General features: G+C 46.8%; 1 protein-coding gene across 5 annotated transcripts in view; it reads left to right on the top strand.

Annotated features, from left to right (window-relative positions):
- Nucleotides 1-19435, top strand: part of ADARB1 (adenosine deaminase RNA specific B1) — a 109821-nt gene that overhangs the window by 63888 nt on the left and 26498 nt on the right. For all 5 annotated transcript variants that reach the window (XM_071561653.1, XM_071561654.1, XM_071561655.1 and 2 more), the window contains 2 exons: nucleotides 3342-4276; nucleotides 17697-17811. In XM_071561653.1, the coding sequence (XP_071417754.1) occupies nucleotides 3342-4276; nucleotides 17697-17811 (1050 nt within the window). The remainder of the gene's footprint in view (nucleotides 1-3341; nucleotides 4277-17696; nucleotides 17812-19435) is intronic.

Here is a 19435-nt window from a genome sequence, read left to right as displayed (position 1 = left end):
ATGATCTCAACAGTTTCTGGAACATTCAGGGGATGGTGATTCCCACCTGGCATGAGCTCAGGACAAGGGACAGCTGGAGCCCTGCAGTGTGGAGGAAGGCTGGGAAGGTTGAAATGCTGCAGATCTCTGTAAGGTCAGGCATGGCATGAGGTGTTTAATCTTAGAATTGAAAAAAATTAGCAAATAAAACTCAATTGATGCATTAAGACCAACAAGTGGAGGTTCAAAGCAAACAATGGGAGATGTTTTCATGCAATGGCTAATGAAGGTGTAAAGCGCCTTGCCCAGGACATTGTGGATACCCCAAGGGTGTTTGGGGTCTGTAAAAGCAATTAGACATTTTGGTGGGGAAAAAAAAGCCGGGGGGGGCAAAAAAAGCCTGGGTGGGTCTGTGGGACAGCCCAGAACTTCAGGACTACCCTGGGAAGGGGCCACTGTGTCCCTGGTGTGTCCTGGAATGATTCCCTGTCCTGCTGGTGACACCTGGTGGCCCTGTCATCGCTGGGGATGAGCCAGGAGGGCCATTCCGAAGTTCTCCAGCAAGGTGAGGTGCCTGGAAAAGGGAGGGCTATTCCTGAGCAGCAGGGACAGGCTGTGCTGGGGGAGTTACTGGTGTCTGAACAGGATGGAAAGTCAGTAGAGATGATTTCCCTGACTTGGAACAGGCTACATATGGACTAACCTGTCAGACCTCAAGCATAAGGTAACTAGAGGACCTCACCCCTGCTGGGCAGGACAGGGAAGAGAGAAGAATCCTGAAGAGAAGGATCCAAAGCACACCTTCCCCTCAGTCTGAGTTCCTTTCTCTGCAGTCGGGTGACTCTGGGAGTTGAAAAACCACAGGTCCTCTTGCTTTGCACAGGCAGCTTTTTTCTTTCCATCTCCTGCTTGGATTTGGATCAACTCCTCAGTGTAGACACTTGGCCTGCTTTGCTGGCTCAGCTTGGGTTGTGTTGCCAGCTCAGCTCCCCCCTTGCTTTCTCTCCTAGTTTCTCCCACCCTACAGGTTGTCCAAAGCTCTCAAGCCCAGTAGCTCTTGGGCAAGGAGTAGTTTTCTTCCCCTCTCTCTTAATGAGACAAGGTAAGCTGTAATTTTGCTTCCTGCTCCCTACAAGTCCCTTCCTCTCTCTGTCAGGGCATCATTTCTCCTGCCTGGGTTGTGAGATGGATTAAAGAGTTCCTTCAGCTTCCCTTACATGCAAAAATTCTCCTTTTAATGTTCAACTGGAGTCTGTTCCACTCCTGCTTTCCTTCTGTGGTTTCCACAGGCATTGGTTGTTAGTCTTCGTATGAAAATTGTTTCTGGTTTTAGAAATAATTAATTAGTGTTAGTTATTTAAGTTCAGCCTAAAAATCGTGTTGATTAATAACAAATATTCTTGGTGCAATGTTTCAGAAATTATGGTTTAGATGAGATGTAGTTTTTGGAGCTTCAGGTAAGAGACTCAGTGTAAGGAAAGATTTCAAAATTCCCTCTATTTTCCTTAGATTCCTCCACCATAAATATGTATTTATAAGAAGAATAAATACATGAACACTGTGCACTGACAGTTTTGACCCTCCAGCCCACATTCTGCAGGCAATATGTTTGTGGCTGAACAAGAGATATTTGATTAAATTAACAGATTTCTTGCAATGAAAGGCTTTAGAAAACTCAGTGTTTAAATTCTTGTCTGAATTTAATTGACTTAATTGCATGCTCAGTACTGTACAATTCCATGTTGTGCTACTGTGATTTAACAAAATGTGTTTCTATTTTGGATTTTCCTTTGATCTTTTTGGTTTTTTTCTCCTTTTTCTTTCTCTTTGAGCACCGAAAGGAGTAACCTATCGAGCTTTTGCTGGAGGATGTTATAAATGAAAATTTAGTAACCATTCCATCAGCTTTGTAACCTGGGCGAAGTGATGTGTGCAGGGTTGGGGATGCTCAGGGAAGGCTGAAAGTGCCACTGGAATTTGTCACTCTGAAAGAGCTTCCACCTTGGTTTGCTCTCATTTCCGTTAACGTTTTCCACGTGAGGTGTGTGTAGATGTTACATTTTGAATTTTAGGAACAGAAGAGTTAGAAATACTTGACCTACTAAATTTGCCTTTTTATTCACCAATGCCTATAGAAAGCAGAAATAATCAGTTTCTTGAGTTTCTTTAGCAGGGTAAAAGTGAGGTCTTTGACGTCATGGCAAAGTTAATTCCTTAAATATAGCTCTGACATATCCTTACCCTTACTTTCTACTTTTGAAAAGAAATCATTACATTAATATTACACTGACTTCCCCCACCCTATTAAAATACCATCGTTGTGAATGTGCAGTTTTTGTCCCACTTCTGTTCTCCGTAGTCTTAAGAGAGGATCTTTATAATGATTTTTGGGTTTGTAACTCCGTGACAGTTTTCTTGGCAAGGAGTTATGCTTGTCAATGACAAATAGATTTTTTTTTTAAGAAGGCTATATGGAAATATATAAAATAGTCTTATTGTCATGCTGGCACAGCAGAGAGCTATAGTTCAAATTGAGATAAGGTAAAATGTTTAGGAGAGCCATAGAAAAAGAATTGAATTCAGAAAATATGGAATAGTTAAAGAGAAACAAAAGTGTTCAAACACTTCAGTCATGGGACCTCCCAAAGAGCAGCCTGATTTTTCATTGCTCAAGTTTTATTTGTGTAATTTTTCCATTTGAGCAACTACAAAAAACAGGAAAAATCCAAGACTAAAATAAGAATTAAATAGAATTAAATATCTGAGTTCTGATGTTAAGCATCTGTTTTTATTCTTCTAATGATAGTTGTTTGTTTTATGGCCATGTGCTCCTAGAGCTGATATTTCTGATGTAAAGCATTTTTCTGGCTAAATGTAACTTAGAAGTAGAAGTTTTGTTCCAGCATAATTTAAATGAAAAAAACAGAAGCTGCAGAGGGTGTTTGCTGTAGGATTGTATCAAGTGTGTAGTTTGAAGATCACTGAGTTGAGTTATTTCTTGAATTACTGGAAGAGTGCTCAGGCATTGGAATGGGCTGCCCAGAGAGGGGGTGGACTCACCTTCCCTGGAGGTTTTTCAACTGAGATTGGCCATGGCACTGAGTGCCATGATCTGGTAAAGGGACTGGAATTGGACCAAGGGTTGGACTTGATGATCTCGGAGGTCTCTTCCAACCCAATCCATTCTATGATTCTAAGACTGTATTACATTATTATTATCTACGGTTGTATTGCACAAATATGTAACCTGTGAGCACACATCACTTAACCAGTTACAAAGAGAGATAAAGGAATCTATAAATTTTGCATTTACAAGATCCTGCACCGAAGGCATTGTAAGTTACTCTTTCTGGGCACCGCAGGTTCGAGCAGCACCGACATTAAAGAGAACCGCAACGTGGACAACGTCCCGCCCAAGGACAGCGGTGGGACAGGGTCTGGGGAGGGGACACAGCTCTCCAACGGCGGCGGTGGCAGCAGCAGCAGGAAGAGGCCTTTGGAGGAGGGCAACAATGGCCATGCCAAATTCCGCCCCAAGAAGAGGAAGAAAACGCCGGGCCCTGTCCTGCCCAAGAACGCCCTGATGCAGCTGAATGAGATCAAGCCTGGCCTGCAGTACAAGCTGCTGTCCCAGACGGGGCCGGTGCACGCGCCCATGTTCGTCATGGCCGTGGAGGTCAACGGGCAGGTGTTTGAGGGCTCCGGCCCAACCAAGAAGAAGGCCAAGCTGCACGCTGCCGAGAAGGCGCTGCGCTCCTTCGTGCAGTTCCCCAACGCCTCGGAGGCCCACCTGGCCATGGGCAGGACTCTGTCGGTCAACACGGACTTCACCTCCGACCAGGCGGACTTCCCCGACACCCTGTTCAACGGGTTTGAGACGCCTGTCCCCTCCGACGCGTCCTTCTACCTCGGCTCCAACGGGGACGGGTCCTTCAGCTCCAGTGGGGACTATGGCTTGCCATCATCTGCTGTGGCCAGCAGCCTTTCCCAGTCACCTCTGCCCCCGCCGTCCCCCTACCCCACTGCCAGTGGGAAGAACCCTGTCATGATCCTCAACGAGCTGCGGCCAGGGCTCAAGTACGAGTTTCTCTCGGAGAGTGGAGAGAGCCACGCCAAGAACTTTGTCATGGCTGTGGCAGTGGATGGGGAGACGTTTGAAGGCTCAGGAAGGAACAAGAAGCTGGCAAAAGCTCGGGCAGCTCAGTCAGCTCTGGCATCCTTGTTTAACATGCAGCTGGACCAGACTCCCTCTCGCCAGCCCATTCCCAGTGAGGGGCTCCAGTTGCACTTGCCACAGGTGAGAAACACTTTGGGTGCTTTTGATGGCTTTGGGTGATGAACAAGAGGAGCCAAGTCATGCATATTGAGTCAGCTTGGACAGCATTTCTGCTGTTATTCTGCTGCTTTAGAGCTGTGTGTGTATATATTAGGCTGGAGAAGGGACTGGAGCACAAGTCCTATGGGGAGAGGCTGAGGGAGCTGGGGGTGTTTAGCCTGGAGAAGAGGAGGCTCAGAGGTGACCTCAGCACTGTCTGGAACTGCGTGAAGGGAAGTTCTGGCCAGGTGGGGGTTGGTCTCTTCTCCCAGGCACTCAGCAATAGGACAAGGGGGCACGATGGGCTCAAGCTCTGCCAGGGGAAATTGGAGATGAGAAAAAACTTGTTTGCAGAGAGAGTGTTCAGGCATTGGAATGGGCTGCCCAGAGAGGGGGTGGATTCCCCATCCCTGGAGGTTTTTCAACTGAGCTTGGCCGTGGCACTGAGTGCCATGATCTGGTAAAGGGACTGGAGTTGGACCAAGAGTTGGACTTGATCTCGGAGGTCTCTTCCAACCCAACTGATTCTGTGATTCTGTGATTCTATTCTATATATGTACGTAAATATGTGTTAGCTGATTTATGCATTTATCCTTTCTGACAATTTCATGAATTCTTTCTACCCTCCTGCACAGAGAGGAGACTTTGTTGATAATGTTTTCAGCCTTGATCCTGTCGTGTAAGAGGGCACCAGGCCCAGTGCCAGCTTGGATCATGGTTTGTGCTGAGAAAAGGTTGAATTGCATCTTGCTCCTCTCAGGCAGCAAGACTTAGATCGAGCTCGAGTCAGAATTACTGCTCTGAGTAAGATTATTATTTGATCCAGCAGTTCTTATCAGAGAAGAAAATCGTCCTCTACTGCAAACAGAAACGGTTGGTGTGAGCAGAGCTGAATAATGGGCATCAAGGTCAGATTAAATGAGGCTGGTGCAGTTGCCACTGATTTCCAAGGTCTAAACACACAACAGTGGATGTATTCAAGATGTTTGGGTCAGTAGCTGCCATCTGAAGGGTTGTGCTCTAAGGAAATCAATTAATAGGCACATGGAAGCTATTTAGGCAAGTAAATCTGGATGAGAAGTAATTAAATTATTTAAATCAAGTAATTAATGACCTAGGGAAAATATCAAGCATACCAGGCATAGATCAAAAATTTAAAGTACATAGAATGGAGTAATTTTTCATTTATGAAGAAAAGTTTACCTGCTGAAAGGCAGGAGGGCTCTGCAGAGGGATCTGGCGAGACTGGAGAGATGGGCTGATTGCAATGGGATGGAGTTCAACAAGGCCAAGTGCAGGTCCTGCCCTTTGGCCACCCCAACCCCCTGCAGCGCTCCAGGCTGGGCACAGAGTGGCTGGAGAGCAGCCAGGCAGAAAGGGACCTGGGGGAACTGAGGGACAGGAAGCTCAAGAGGAGCCACCAGTGTGCCCAGGTGGCCAAGAAGGCCAAGGGGATCCTGGCCTGGATCCAAACTAGCGTAGCCAGCAGGCCTAGGGCAGTGACCCTTCCCCTGGACTCTGCCTTGGGGAGGCCACACCTTGAGTGTGGTGTTCAGTTCTGGGCCCCTCAGTTGAGGCAAGAGCTTGAGGGGCTGGAGTGGGGCCAGAGAAGAGCAACGAGGCTGGAGAAGGGACTGGAGCACAAGTGCTGTGGGGAGAGGCTGAGGGAGCTGGGGGTGTTTAGCCTGGAGAAGAGGAGGCTCAGAGGTGACCTCAGCACTGTCTGGAACTGCCTGAAGGGAAGTTCTGGCCAGGTTGGGGTTGGTCTCTTCTCCCGGGCACTCAGCAATAGGACAAGGGGGCACGATGGGCTCAAGCTCTGCCAGGGGAAATTGAAGTTGAAGATCAGGAAGAAATTCTTTGCAGAGAGAGTGCTCAGACATTGGAATGGGCTGCCCAGAGAGGGGGTGGATTCCCCATGCCTGGAGGTTTTTCAACTGAGCTTGGCCGTGGCACTGAGTGCCATGATCTGGTAAAGGGACTGGAGTTGGCCCAAGGGTTGGACTTGATGATCTCGGAGGTCTTTTCCAATCCAGTCCATTCTAGGATTCTGTGATTCTATGAAATTCTCCTGTCCCCTCTGCTATGTCCCTGCCCTCAGCCCCAGCTCTGGGAAGTGTGAGGTTTGCAGGGATGCTGGTGCTGCCTGGGCTGTCTCCACCCACAGAGCTGGTCCTGTTGTTGAGCATCACCTTGGACATCTCAACAGATGGGACAAGGATGTCCTTGGACACCTTGGGGGAGCAATGGATGCTCTGTTGGACTTCCTTATTTCTTCATTTTTGATGTCTTTATCACCCAGAGAGAAGTCTCCCATAGACCACTTGCTTTTTCTTCTTTATTTTTTTTCTCTTGGTCACTCCTGCTTCCCAGGGAAGGCTGGGAGGAGTCTCACACCTCTGTCAAAGGTGGGATAGTGCTGTCCCTAAAAGAAGCACTCAGACCAGCACCAAAAGCCTTGCGAAAAAAAAAATAAACAAGAAAAGAACAATTGGTAGCAGTAATTCTGCTGTATTTGAACCTTCAGCAGTCCAGGCTGGTGGCATCACTCAGGGGAATGTTTTGCTGGTGGAGCTACCACCAATTCAGGCCACTGATGGCCTCTCTTAGAAACCTTATATGGAGCTTTTCTCAGTGCTATTCCCCAGATTTTCTCAAAGTATTTGCTTAAAAAGAGAGTTTATTGGTCAGGGTGTGCAGAGAGGTAGAAGCTGGAATTGTAAGTATTGAGGCTTAAATACAGAGTTATTTAAATTAGTGAAAGCTGGACTGGTGTGAGGGAAAGCAAGGTGAGCTACACAAATAAGCAGTGTAGCTGCAGATGAGATAAATTTAAAAAAAAACCACTTGAGAGAGTATTTTTAATCATTCACCTAACTCAGTTTAGTCAGTTTGTAATGTCGTGGACAGACATTGAAACAAAATGTTGAACAGGAGAAATGGAGTGGGAACCATTCCAAGTGCTACTTGTATTTGAAGTGCTCTTTTAATCCCTTTAATAATTGCAGTGGAATTGGAAGAAATGTAAAAGATCTATCAGCATAAGCAGTGAGAGACTTTACAGCCAGGCAGAATTTTCTTTAAATCAATACAGAAAACTTTGGAGCATTAGAAAATAATTACCCTGTTTTATTTATATGTATTTCATCTTCTCTGAATTGTGTGGGGTGGTCTCTGTTAGAGGGGAGGTCCTGCTTGACCCAGATTTTACCTGCTGTGGAAAGTTCACCTAAGCCCTAAACTTTGAAGGTAAGAATAAAAGAAACAAACATGAGGGAGAACATTTCTGCTTGAGAAGCATCCCCGGAGAGCACAAAAGTCTTGGCTCAGTCCCCAGGGAATCACAGAGTCATAGAATGGATTGGGTTGGAAAAGACCTCCGAGATCATCAAGTCCAACCCTTGGGCCAACTCCAGTCCCTTTACCAGATCATGGCACTCAGTGCCACAGCCAAGCTCAGTTGAAAAACCTCCAGGGATGGGGAATCCACCCCCTCTCTGGGCAGCCCATTCCAATGCCTGAGCACTCTCTCTGTGTGCTCCTCTCAGCCTGGGCAGTTCCTGCTCCTGCTGCCTTTGGTTCCCCCTGCATCCAGCATGGATGGTTTCCATGGCTTACCAAGGTCTCCTTCAGCTCCAGGTGGACTTGAACTTCATCAGCTTAAGGATATTTTCAAACATTGATGGTCGTGGTTCTGCTGCAAGATGTGTATTAACCAAACCCAGTCTGTGTGTGTAGAAAAGGAGTGGATTCCCTGCAACTTCAGCAGAGAAAAGGACAATGCACCCAAAATAGCTTGGAGCTCACATGCCTCACCCAGCCAACTGTCCGATATTTTAGGTCTTCCCTCTTTTGAATTATCCAGCTTTCAAAAATGGTTTAATGCAGGATCAGGGGTAGAGAAACTGCATGTGAGGTGTGAGAGCATTCACAGGGAAGGAGAGACTTGAGTTCAGTTTCTGTCCTGATTAATATTTACTTACATGAAAGGCAGTAGGAACAGAATGAGATGTGAAAGCTCCTGATACAGGCCTGGGATTGTTGTGAAAGTAGTGTTGCCGACCAGGCTCTAGTGAGATCGCACACACCAATATGATGTTCAAGCAAATCCCAAGTTTATTCAAAAACACAGGTATATATGACCTCAAGTGACCCCGCCCCAGGTAGAATGGTCTGACTCCAATTGGTTGAGGCTGGAAACATGTCCTTTTAAGGTGAAAATGAAACTTGTAAGGTGGTCATTCAGACCCACCAAAATCAGGGCTGCAACATCTCCCCCTTTTGTGTCAAAGAACAAAGCAAAAATGCAGACAACATAATACACATAACAACACTGCAATCCCAAATCTTAGCTCCTTAGCTACTTATCCAGTGGGGAAATTGTTACCATTAGGTTCATGCATATTGCAACTTGAACAGAAAGGCTGAAAATTTTGAAAATTGAGAAAAAACATTTTGAAAATCTTAAATTTTGCTAATTGAAGACTTAACAGGGTATTTTGCGGGTTACACATCCCTACCTCCCCCTCTCTTTTCAAAATAGACCTTTGGAAGGAGGTACAGTAACCTTTGTAAACTAACACAAACCAATACATGACTAAGACATGTATGTTTGGAATTTGCAAACTTACAACTAGTGCAAAACAAGAAACTTTTCTCTCACATGTGAGGTTGTGGTCCTTTTTGTGCAGTCGTCACCACACAAACCACTGTAAACAAACTACAAGTTTTATTAAATTTTATGCAAAGTGTCCAAGAGTGCAGAGTGACTTAACTTAGCAAAGAAGCAAGTTCAGTCCAGCTGAACTAAATCTCCTTATGTTCAAGGTCCATTCTCAGAACTTCTGTGTGGCCATCACAGAAGTTTGAGAATGAAGCTTTGATTTTTAGTCACCTTATACACTCTTGGTAAAGCAGTAAACAAATGTGAATTCACAGAGAAAATTCACAAAGGCTAAACATAACCACTTACATTCAGCAAAAAATGTTCAGCAGCTGAGGGGACAGGTGTCTTTACCCTTACATCCTGCTGGGCAACTTGGTAGTGCAATAAGCTGAAAAATGCACTTTAACTGAAAATTAACAGAATTTCAAAATTTCAGCTTTTAGGATTTGTTTGTAACTTGGAGATACAGACTAAACAACATGCTAACTTGAACTGGACTGTTCTTGTTTGATTGGACAGTTAGCAACTAGTCCTGCAAATAAGAGCAATCAAACAAATCATAATAACAACCAGGATCAATACTCCTTGAATTAACGCTGCTTCTTGCCAGCTGATTAGGCTCAGGGAATGAACCCATTTCTTTAAAGGAGAAATGTTAACTGTTAGCTTGTCTTGTATTTTTTCATGGGCTTCTTTGGAGTGTTTGCTTAATTCTGTGGAACATATTCCTTTAAACTCATCACATTGGTAACTATGAATCTTCAACAAGAATCTCAGGGCTTCTCTGTTTTGTAATACTGCTTGTTCTATCCTATCAGCATCTGTTGAGAAATCATTAAGCATTTTGGCAATGATGTTTAGTTGTTCCTGCACCCAGTAGTTAAGCATTTGCACTAAACGTAATGCTCTGTCTACACCAACTGGGGAGAAAACTGCTGCTAGCAAATTTCTTGTATCACTCCAATGTTCTATGGTGTTTTCCTCAGCTTGAGGACTAGACCACTTAACATGCTCTTGTATTGATTGTGTAAATTTGATCAGCTGGCCTAAGTAACAAGGTCCACTTTTTACCTGGGCAGGTATTCCAGGCCATGCTCTATTACCACAAATTAAGAAATACCCAGGAGACAGCGCTCTTCTCTGGTTACCTTTTGTGTGAACCAATCTTGTTTTGGGGTAACTTGTATTTTGTGAACCAACAACATTCCAACACCAACTGCTATTGGTGTAACTCTTATTATGAGGAGTGACATCTGTGCTTCCCACAGGAAAATATTGCTGTGACCAGTGTTTGTTTGACCATTCAGATATACTGGAATGCACAGGGTGAAATTCAACACATGACTCATTTCCAGGGAGAGCTCTTATTAGCTTTAGCTCTTGCGGATCTCTCTCTAAGGGAGTATTCAATTGCCATATGATGTCTGCTATGGTTTCTCCAGTACTACTGCAGGACACTTTTGCTTCCTCAATACCAAAAGGAATGAAATCTTTGATGTTATGATAAGGTATTCCTATAAGGCACACTTTGTTTGGTTCTCCTGCTTTAACCATGTTATCTGAGCAGAAATTTTCTAGATTTTCCTGTTGAGAAAGCATTATCCATACATTTTGATTATTAACAGCAACAAGACAAGTCACAAATGCAAGAGATACACTTAGATGCTCTCTGGATTTAACTACCCTTTGAATGATGGTGGCTAGATGCTTTTCATCTGGCTTCACCATAGCTGTGAACGCTTCTGAAATGGTCTTTTGAGTTACCAGAGGCTTCCCTGTTCTAGGAAGGTTAGAAAAAACAGCTAAGGCAGCATTTTTGGATCTTTCAAATCCCTTTTTTACTACATCATGATTCCCAGCTCCCCCCAGCATGTCCCAAACAGAGGCTTCTTTTTCTTTCGGTGCCGTGCCTTTAAACGGCTGTGATGTTGCTCTCCATTCTGGGATGCAGCCGGTGGGTGTGGCTGTCGGTGATGGAGGCTGCAGATACCAGGTTGCCGGTGCAGGGGAAGTCCCTACCAGCGCGGGGGGTTCCAGTGCCGGTGTTGGCAGCTGCGGGCAACGCGCGGCTATCGGGGAGAGGGTCCCTGCTGGCGCTGCAGAGCTTGGGTCCTGCGCGCCCAGCGCTGTGGGAACTTGCTCTCGGGACCCATGCACTGTGGAGGGCGCACAGTGGAGGGGACGCCCAGGGGGAGCTCCGCTGGCTCCGCTCCACTGGGGAGGAGTCTCTCCCATCTCCATGATGCAGTCGATGGGCGTATCCATCCACGCAGGAGGTGGTGGGGGTGGTGCGGGAACTGATCTGCCCCAGGGGCAGGCGAATTCGAAGCCGACCCCGGCCCCTGCGGGCTGCAAGGAACCCGCGCCTGGTGCATGTGCCTTGATTGGCCGGCAGTAGGGAGGGGATTGGGCGGTCCTTGCGCCTCGTGGTAAGCGCGCGCAATTCCTTTGTTTGATTTTGCGGGCTTTTCAAGCACATGGTCTCTTTGTTTTCCTGGCCACGTGGTTTCGAGCCCTGCTGAAATGTCTCCCACGGCAGTTTCCTGACGCAGCGGAGCCGACTCCGGCGTACCCGCGGGGCGGCAGGGAGCACGGTGGAGGCACCCCAGCCCTGAGGTACCCGCAGGGCATTGCCGCCGGCGGCGCCGAAGGTGGACAGACAGGGGGAAAGCTGCTTTCAGGATATAAATAAAAGTCACTCACGGTTTGGAATGGCTGGATGTTTTCTGCGGCGTGTCTCGTGGGGTTCCAAGGTTGCTGCTGAGATCCGGCCGCTCCTAGAGCGGCAGCCGGTGGTCTCATTTGCTGTGCATAGGCTGTTTCTTGGTAGTTGTAAGGCGGTGCAAAGACAACTTCTTGGCTTTTTGCGGCGACGGACAGCGTGGAAACACCTTGATTCCATGGTTGCTGTGATCCCGTCAGGTTTTCCGGAGCGGGAGCAGACGGTGCCGCGTGTGGGTACGGGAACGGCGCAGCGCTGGCTCTGCGGCTCAGCTCTGGGCTCCGCTCTTGTGGATAGGGCGGTGGTGATGCCGAAGGGAATGGCAGCGGAGGTCCGACGGACGGCACGGCTGGTGCCGAAGGGTACCGCGGCGGGGGTTCCGCGAGCAGCACGGGCGGCAGCGGTGTGGCAGAGGGGTACCGCAGCGGGGGTTCCGCAAGCGGCACGGGCGGCAGCGGTGTGGCAGAGGGGTACCGCAGCGGGGGTCCCACGGGTGCCGGTGCCCACAGCGGTGCAGAAGGGTGTTCAGGGGAAAAACCGCCCTGCAGAAGAAGGCTTTTCTCCTTTCTCTCAAATAGCTCGAGGTTTTTACGGGCTCGTTCTACCTCTAACAGCATTTTCCTTATAGCTGCATATGACAGAATAAGCTGCAAAAATTCTTCGGGTGCAGTTTGCGCTAAATTCCACAAATCTGCCCCAATATTGTCACATAAGTCTATGGAAAACGTGGAATTGGCATCGGTTAGGTGCCCCCGACTAAGGCACCAGTCCAAAAATTCCTGTAATGCTTGTCTTTCAATGTTTGTTTTTGTAGCACGAGCTAGTTTTTCAAATTTATCAAGCAGTAAGTTCGCCTCAGTCGAACCGGAATTTCCCATGTTTCTTTAACTCACCGGTTTGAAGGTCGTGGTTCTTTCAGTCCACGTTCTTCCAGCAGCTCTCAAGGCCACTACAACAAACTCCCAAGTTTACGGGAGACAGAAGCTCTTGGAGGCTTCTCCACAAAGCACCCAAAAAAAGTGGGGCACAGCAGCTCTCGGGGGCCACCACTTAAGGTTCTAGGCAGGTCTGCAGATGGCTTCCATGTCCTCAAATCACGTCGAGGTCCTACCAGTTGTTGCCGACCAGGCTCTAGTGAGATCGCACACACCAATATGATGTTCAAGCAAATCCCAAGTTTATTCAAAAATACAGGTATATATGACCTCAAGTGACCCCGCCCCAGGTGCAGTGGTCTGACTCCAATTGGTTGAGGCTGGAAACATGTCCTTTTAAGGTGAAAATGAAACTTGTAAGGTGGTCATTCAGACCCACCAAAATCAGGGCTGCAACAAGTAGCTTCAAGTCCTTGGTTTTGAGATGGGTTCAGCAAGGACATAATTTTTGACCAGTACATTTTCTTCCCAGCACTGCAGTGTTCTGTTCATTGCCTGCCTTATTCCCATCTCTTTTAACTGTATCAGTGTGATAGACTGCCTTGGAGAGGAAGATAATTTTTCTAATTTATTGGGTGAGTATTCTTATAAAAGACCAAACCCTTAGTGACTGTATTTGTAGGCATTTAACAGTGTTCATTCCTCACCACCCAGCTCTTGTCACACAATTTAAGTATCAAATAGAAATAATTTTTTTTAATATATCTGCCTGTTTTTGGCAGTGATTTTTCCCCCCACCTTCCCCCCAAGAACAGTTTGGTTGGAAGGGACCTGAAGCATGTATTCTCTTTGTGGATCAGCTCCATCCCTGTTTGGGATTGTTTCCCATGGATATTTCATCCCCAGGGCATTCAACTTGGTTTTGCCATTGCCTGGTAGTTTGCCAGCTGCCAGCTTCGTTCTCCTGCCCAGCACATCACAGTGTAAGGCAGAGCAGAAAATACATGGGTTGCAGAAATGAGAGCATCAAACTTGCAGCTGGGAAGCAGTATCCATAATTGTGCACTGAGGATATGGATAAAACAGTGGAATGGGGACTCTGTGCCTTGGCCCTGCAGTGATGTGGCTGCAGGGAGATTAATCATGTAAGCCTTTGGTGTATTAATTTTCCATTTCTAAGACCAGGGTGATTAAAAAAAACCAAACACCTAACTATTTGGGGTTTTTGTGTGTGTTTTTGCCTTGGACAAGGGATCAGACCCAGCCAGCAGGGGTTTAGGAGGAGCAGGTCCTGTCTGACCAACCTGATCTCTTTTTATGATCAGGTGACCCACCTGGTGGATGAGGGGAAGGCTGTGGATGTGTCTATCTGGACTTCAGCAAGGCCTTTGACACTGTCTCCCATAATATACTCCTGGAAAAGCTGGTAGCCCATGGCATGGACAGATGTACCCTCTGCTGGGTCAGGAGCTGGCTGGAGGGCCCAAAGTGCTGGTGAACGGGGCTGTGTCCAGCTGGTCACCAGTGGTGTCCCCAGGGGTCTGTGTTGGGGCCAGTCCTGTTTAACACCTTTAGTGATGATTTAGATGAGGGGATTGAGTCCATCATCAGCAAATTTGCCGACACCAAGTTGGGAGGGAGTGTCGACCTGCTGGAAGGCAGGAGGGCTCTGCAGAGGGATCTGGAGAGACTGGAGAGATGGGCTGATTGCAATGGGATGGAGTTCAACAAGGGCAAGTGCAGGTCCTGCCCTTTGGCCACCCCAACCCCCTGCAGCACTCCAGGCTGGGCACAGAGTGGCTGAAGAGCAGCCAGGCAGAGGGACCTGGAGGGACTGAGGGACAGGAAGCTCAGCAGGAGCCAACAGTGTGCCCAGGTGGCCAAGAAGGCCAAGGGGATCCTGGCCTGGATCCAAACTAGCGTGGCCAGCAGACCCAGGGCAGTGACCCTTCCCCTGGACTCTGCCTTGGGGAGGGCACACCTTGAGTGTTGTGTTCAGTTCTGGGCCCCTCAGTTGAGGCAAGAGCTTGAGGGGCTGGAGCGGGGCCAGAGAAGAGCAACGAGGCTGGAGAAGGGACTGGAGCACAAGTGGTGTGGGGAGAGGCTGAGGGAGCTGGGGGTGTTTAGCCTGGAGAAGAGGAGGCTCAGAGGTGACCTCAGCACTGTCTGGAACTGCGTGAAGGGAAGTTCTGGCCAGGTGGGGGTTGGTCTCTTCTCCCAGGCACTCAGCAATAGGACAAGGGGGCACGATGGGCTCAAGCTCTGCCAGGGGAAATTGGAGATCAGGAAGAAATTCTTTGCAGAGAGAGTGCTCAGGCATTGGAATGGGCTGCTCAGAGAGGGGGTGGATTCCCCATGCCTGGAGGTTTTTCAACTGAGCTTGGCCGTGGCACTGAGTGCCATGATCTGGTAAAGGGACTGGAGTTGGCCCAAGGGTTGGACTTGATGATCTTGGAGGTCTTTTCCAACCCAATCCATTCTATGATTCTATGATTAAAGTTCAGCTTTCTGTATTAGGTAAGTACTAGCACAATTAAATGCAGATTTAGCTCGCGGTTGGGGTACTGTCACAGTATGGATTCCAACCCAGGTCTGGGTCCAGCACAAGAAGAACTTGTTAGAAAACCAGTGCCTGACCTGACATGTTTGTAGCCTCTGAGAAAAATTGTGTTCCTGAAAAGTACATTAAAAGTTTCTGACTTGCAGTTCATTCAGATGCGTGAAGAACTTTGGTGTTTGCCATGTCAGGAGTCTTCTGACTCCAGAAGTTGCAAAGTCAGATTGCAGAGCATGGACCAAGGCTGGTGCAGGTGTGACCTGAGTGCTGTTAGTGTGTCCTGTCACACTCTGGAAAAAACTGTTGAGCTCTGGAATCATGGCACATGAGATTTAGTTCTTCCTTCTTTGGCTGCTAAACCTTTTCCAGAAAGAAGGTGACATTGAGAACATCTCCATGTTATTTCTGGGCGGTTGGTTCTCATGAACTTTGTTAAGGAAATGTGGGCCAGTGAGGCTGGCAGTCTTCAAACCTTTTTCTTCCTCTTTTCTTCCTCTTCCTCTTCTTCTTTTCTTCATCTTTTCTTCCCTCTCTCCCCCTCTTCTCTCTCCCCCTCTTCTCTCTCCCCCTCTTCTCTCTCCCCCTCTTCTCTCTCCCCCTCTTCTCTCTCCCCCTCTTCTCTCTCCCCCTCTTCTCTCTCCCCCTCTTCTCTCTCCCCCTCTTCTCCCTCCCCCTCTTCTCCCTCCCCCTCTTCTCCCTCCCCCTCTTCTCTCTCCCCCTCGTCTCTCTCCCCTCTCTTCTTTCCCCATTAATTTTTTTCTTCTTTCCCGTTTCATTTTTTTCTTCTTTCATCTTCTCTCTCTCCCCTCTCTGTCTCTCCTTTCCTCCCTACAGTCTGGTTTCAGCACTGGTTACATTCAGGGCTTTGTGCCCTCTCACTGGTGCCCAGTCTCTCTGTCCTCCTGCACATCAGCCCTGTGGGTTTGTTGGGCTCTGCAGGGGTGATGGTGGTGAAGTTCCATTCCTGAGAGCCCCAAACCAGTGTGCAAGGACATGGAGAAGGCACTGGAGCACAAGTGCTGTGGGGAGAGGCTGAGGGAGCTGGGGGTGTTTAGCCTGGAGAAGAGGAGGCTCAGAGGTGACCTCAGCACTGTCTGGAACTGCGTGAAGGGAAGTTCTGGCCAGGTGGGGGTTGGTCTCTTCTCCCAGGCACTCAGCAATAGGACAAGGGGGCACGATGGGCTCAAGCTCTGCCAGGGGAAATTGAAGTTGGAGAGCAGAAAAAACTTGTTTGCAGAGAGAGTGCTCAGGCATTGGAATGGGCTGCCCAGAGAGGGGGTGGATTCCCCATCCCTGGAGGTTTTTCAGCTGAGATTGGCCGTGGCACTGAGTGCCATGATCTGGTAAAGGGACTGGAGTTGGACCAAGGGTTGGACTTGATGATCTCGAAGGTCTTTTCCAACCCAATCCATTCTATGATTTTGTGACACTCATCCTTTTGGGCTTGATGGATTTGCTCACATGTGTGTTTAACACCACACTGGATATTCTTGGGTATCTAAGACATCTCTGTGATAGAATCCCAGAACAGTTTGGGTTGGCAGGGACTGCAAAGATCATTTCATCCCACCCCCTGCCCTGGACAAGGACACCTCCCACCAGCCCAGGGGGCTCCAAACCTTGTCCAGCCTGGCCTGGGACACTTCCAGGGATGGGGCAGCAACAGCTGCTCTGCCCACCCTGTGCCAGGGCCTCGCTCAACACGTGTCTGGCAATGACAGGTGTGGCACAGCATCTGTGTCCTTGTGGTTTGTGAACCTGTGGGCCAGCTGTGCACCCCAGAACATCTGGTTGTCAGTGCATGGTTGCCTTGGTTCAGCTTCTTTTCAGGTGAAAATTCAAGAATTTGGTCTTGACTCATCTTTTCCAGCTGTTACAGTTGGAGCTGCCTTGAAAACACAGGTGGGATTAACTGCAGTGTTGAACTGAATCGTCATTCAGCAGGAGCAGAACTGGTATTTTGATGAAGTTTTCCTTCATTTTAGAAGTTAGCCCCCTGCAAATGTGACTGTGCAAGTTTTGCTGAAGATGAAAACCCGAAATCCTTCCTAATTTTGAGATTAGCTTAATTGACTGACATTTTCTCTTCCTGACTTTGTATATGTAAAAATAAGAAATAGAAAGTATTGAAAAGGAACTTGTCCTTATTTATGTAATAGGCTAAATATGGAATTAGATTGTTATAAAAGGTTGATTTGAGGGGCCTGGATTTTACTTCAATCTTCTTGTCAGGTCCAGTGGTGAGGATACTGAAATGATGCATTTTGAGGTTTGAGCATGAGAGTTCAGACCTATCTGTCTCTCCAGTTGTTCTCCTAAGCCTCAAATGTTCATCAGGATCATGAGCATTAGGGACTGGGATGCTTGGCCTGGGGCTGTCTGCCCCTGGTTTAGTTGATATGGATCACAAACCCTCTGCTTTCACTCCCAGAGAGCAATTTCCGTTCTTAAACTGAAAAATTAAAAACTAATTTTATTTATTTCGTCCGATCATTTAAACCTGTTAATCTTTACAACTTAATGATCCTGTAATTGGTTTTTTTTCCAGTTTTTCTAATGTGCATTCCTGTGTGATCCCCCAGGTTTTAGCTGATGCTGTTGCACGCTTGGTTGTAGATAAATTCAGTGATCTGACTGAAAATTTCACGTCTCCACATGCACGTCGAAAAGTTCTTGCTGGAATTGTCATGACAACAGGTAAATTAAAAAAAAAAAAGAATTATTTTAACTGCTTCAATACAAGAGCTCTGTTTGCATTCGAGTAAACTCTTTTTTCAGTCAACCAGTATTGAAATGTATATTTACTGTCTAATCTTGAAAGTGGACTAAATATAGTAATTAAATCTCAGCTAAGGATATTTACAGGAAAATCAGACCTAAAATGCTTCTGTTTTCACAGAGTTTCAGTGTCCTGCCTGATTGAGACATCTGAGTAGCTCATGTGTACAAAATGCAGCTTTTAAAATGAATCATGAAACTTTGGGGAAATAATTACATTTCCCCCATCAGTCATGAAGATGGCATTCTTGGTTTGGGTATATTCTGTAAGAATTATGTTTCTTTCCAAGCTTTTAAGGTTTTGCACTTTGTTGTTCTTGCTGTATTTTATTCTTGGTGCTTTATGTCAGTCATTGTAGTAAAAATAAATGATCTTCAATCCATCTGAACCTTTGCTGGGATGTTCATTTGGAGCTGTCCCAGCTGTGTCCCCTGCTGGTGTCCTGCCCACCCTTGGCAGGTTTGGGAAAGCCTGGATGCTCCCCAAGCAACAGCCAAAATTCCAAAATTTGTTCTAGCCCGAGCTACAAAGCACTTTGAGGAACATGGTGTAGTTTTGTTTCATATATTTTTGTGCTATTTAAAAGGTTTTTATTGTAATTACAGCCGTCTATCTGCATGTGCCAAAGAATTAATACTTAATTAACATGTAAATACCTTTTGATTAACCAAAGAAATATCTTTACAGAGAATCAGGAAACATCTTTGCATGGATCTGTGTCTGGGGAACCTCTGGAATTAGATGAGCCCATTGCACAGCCTTGTGTTGCAGCCTCTCCTTCTCCTCCAGCCCTGTGGGCAGGAGGGGCCAGCTGGGCTCAGGTTCATTTCTTTAATTTCTTGGGCTTCTTTTGCCCTGAATGTCTTGCTAGGTGGCATTTTGACTTGTCTTTTTGAGTCCTTCATGCAGCTGGAGTTTTTGTAGTGATAAATACAGTTCTCTGTATAGAAAACACCCACCCAACATATTTTTTTAAATTCTGTTTTAGGGGATGGTTTAATACCAAGAACTACACTTTATATTGCTGGTAATTACAGTGATTTAAGCATTTAAATTCCTTCATTCCCTGGTCTCCCCTTGTTGTTGGTTCAATACCCTTCCATAATGTGTTCCAGGACTTTAGTAAACCAGTGCTTTTTAGATTTCTAAAGTCAATGTAAATATCTGCACAGGGGGGCAGAAGGTACATGGTGAAAGTTTCTGGCTGCCTGAACCTCAGGACCAAAATTTGGATCCCAAGCTTTAAGAACTTTTCCCAAAGTAGCAATTTTTCCTGGCAGGTTTTCAATTTTTGATTTGTCTGAACTCCAATATGTAAAGCTTGTAAGAACCTGTCTTGGTTTGAGCTGGCAAAATGCCAGCCCTCCAAGTACAGGGTCAGAGCCTCCCCCTCCAACACCGAGGAAAGGGAGGGAAGGAGAGGGGAAGGAAAAAACCAACTTAGAGCCACATCTTTGCTAAAACTACATATATTTTACAGACAGAGACAACTAGGAGAAAGTACAAATACACAAATTAAGAGCAACAAGGAACAGTTCCTTA

This window comes from Pithys albifrons, chromosome 8 (assembly GCF_047495875.1).
Source record: "Pithys albifrons albifrons isolate INPA30051 chromosome 8, PitAlb_v1, whole genome shotgun sequence".
NCBI classification, from domain to species: Eukaryota; Metazoa; Chordata; class Aves; order Passeriformes; family Thamnophilidae; genus Pithys; species Pithys albifrons.
The sequence above is the reverse complement of the archived record's forward strand: the minus strand, read 5'-3'. Positions and strand labels throughout refer to the sequence as shown.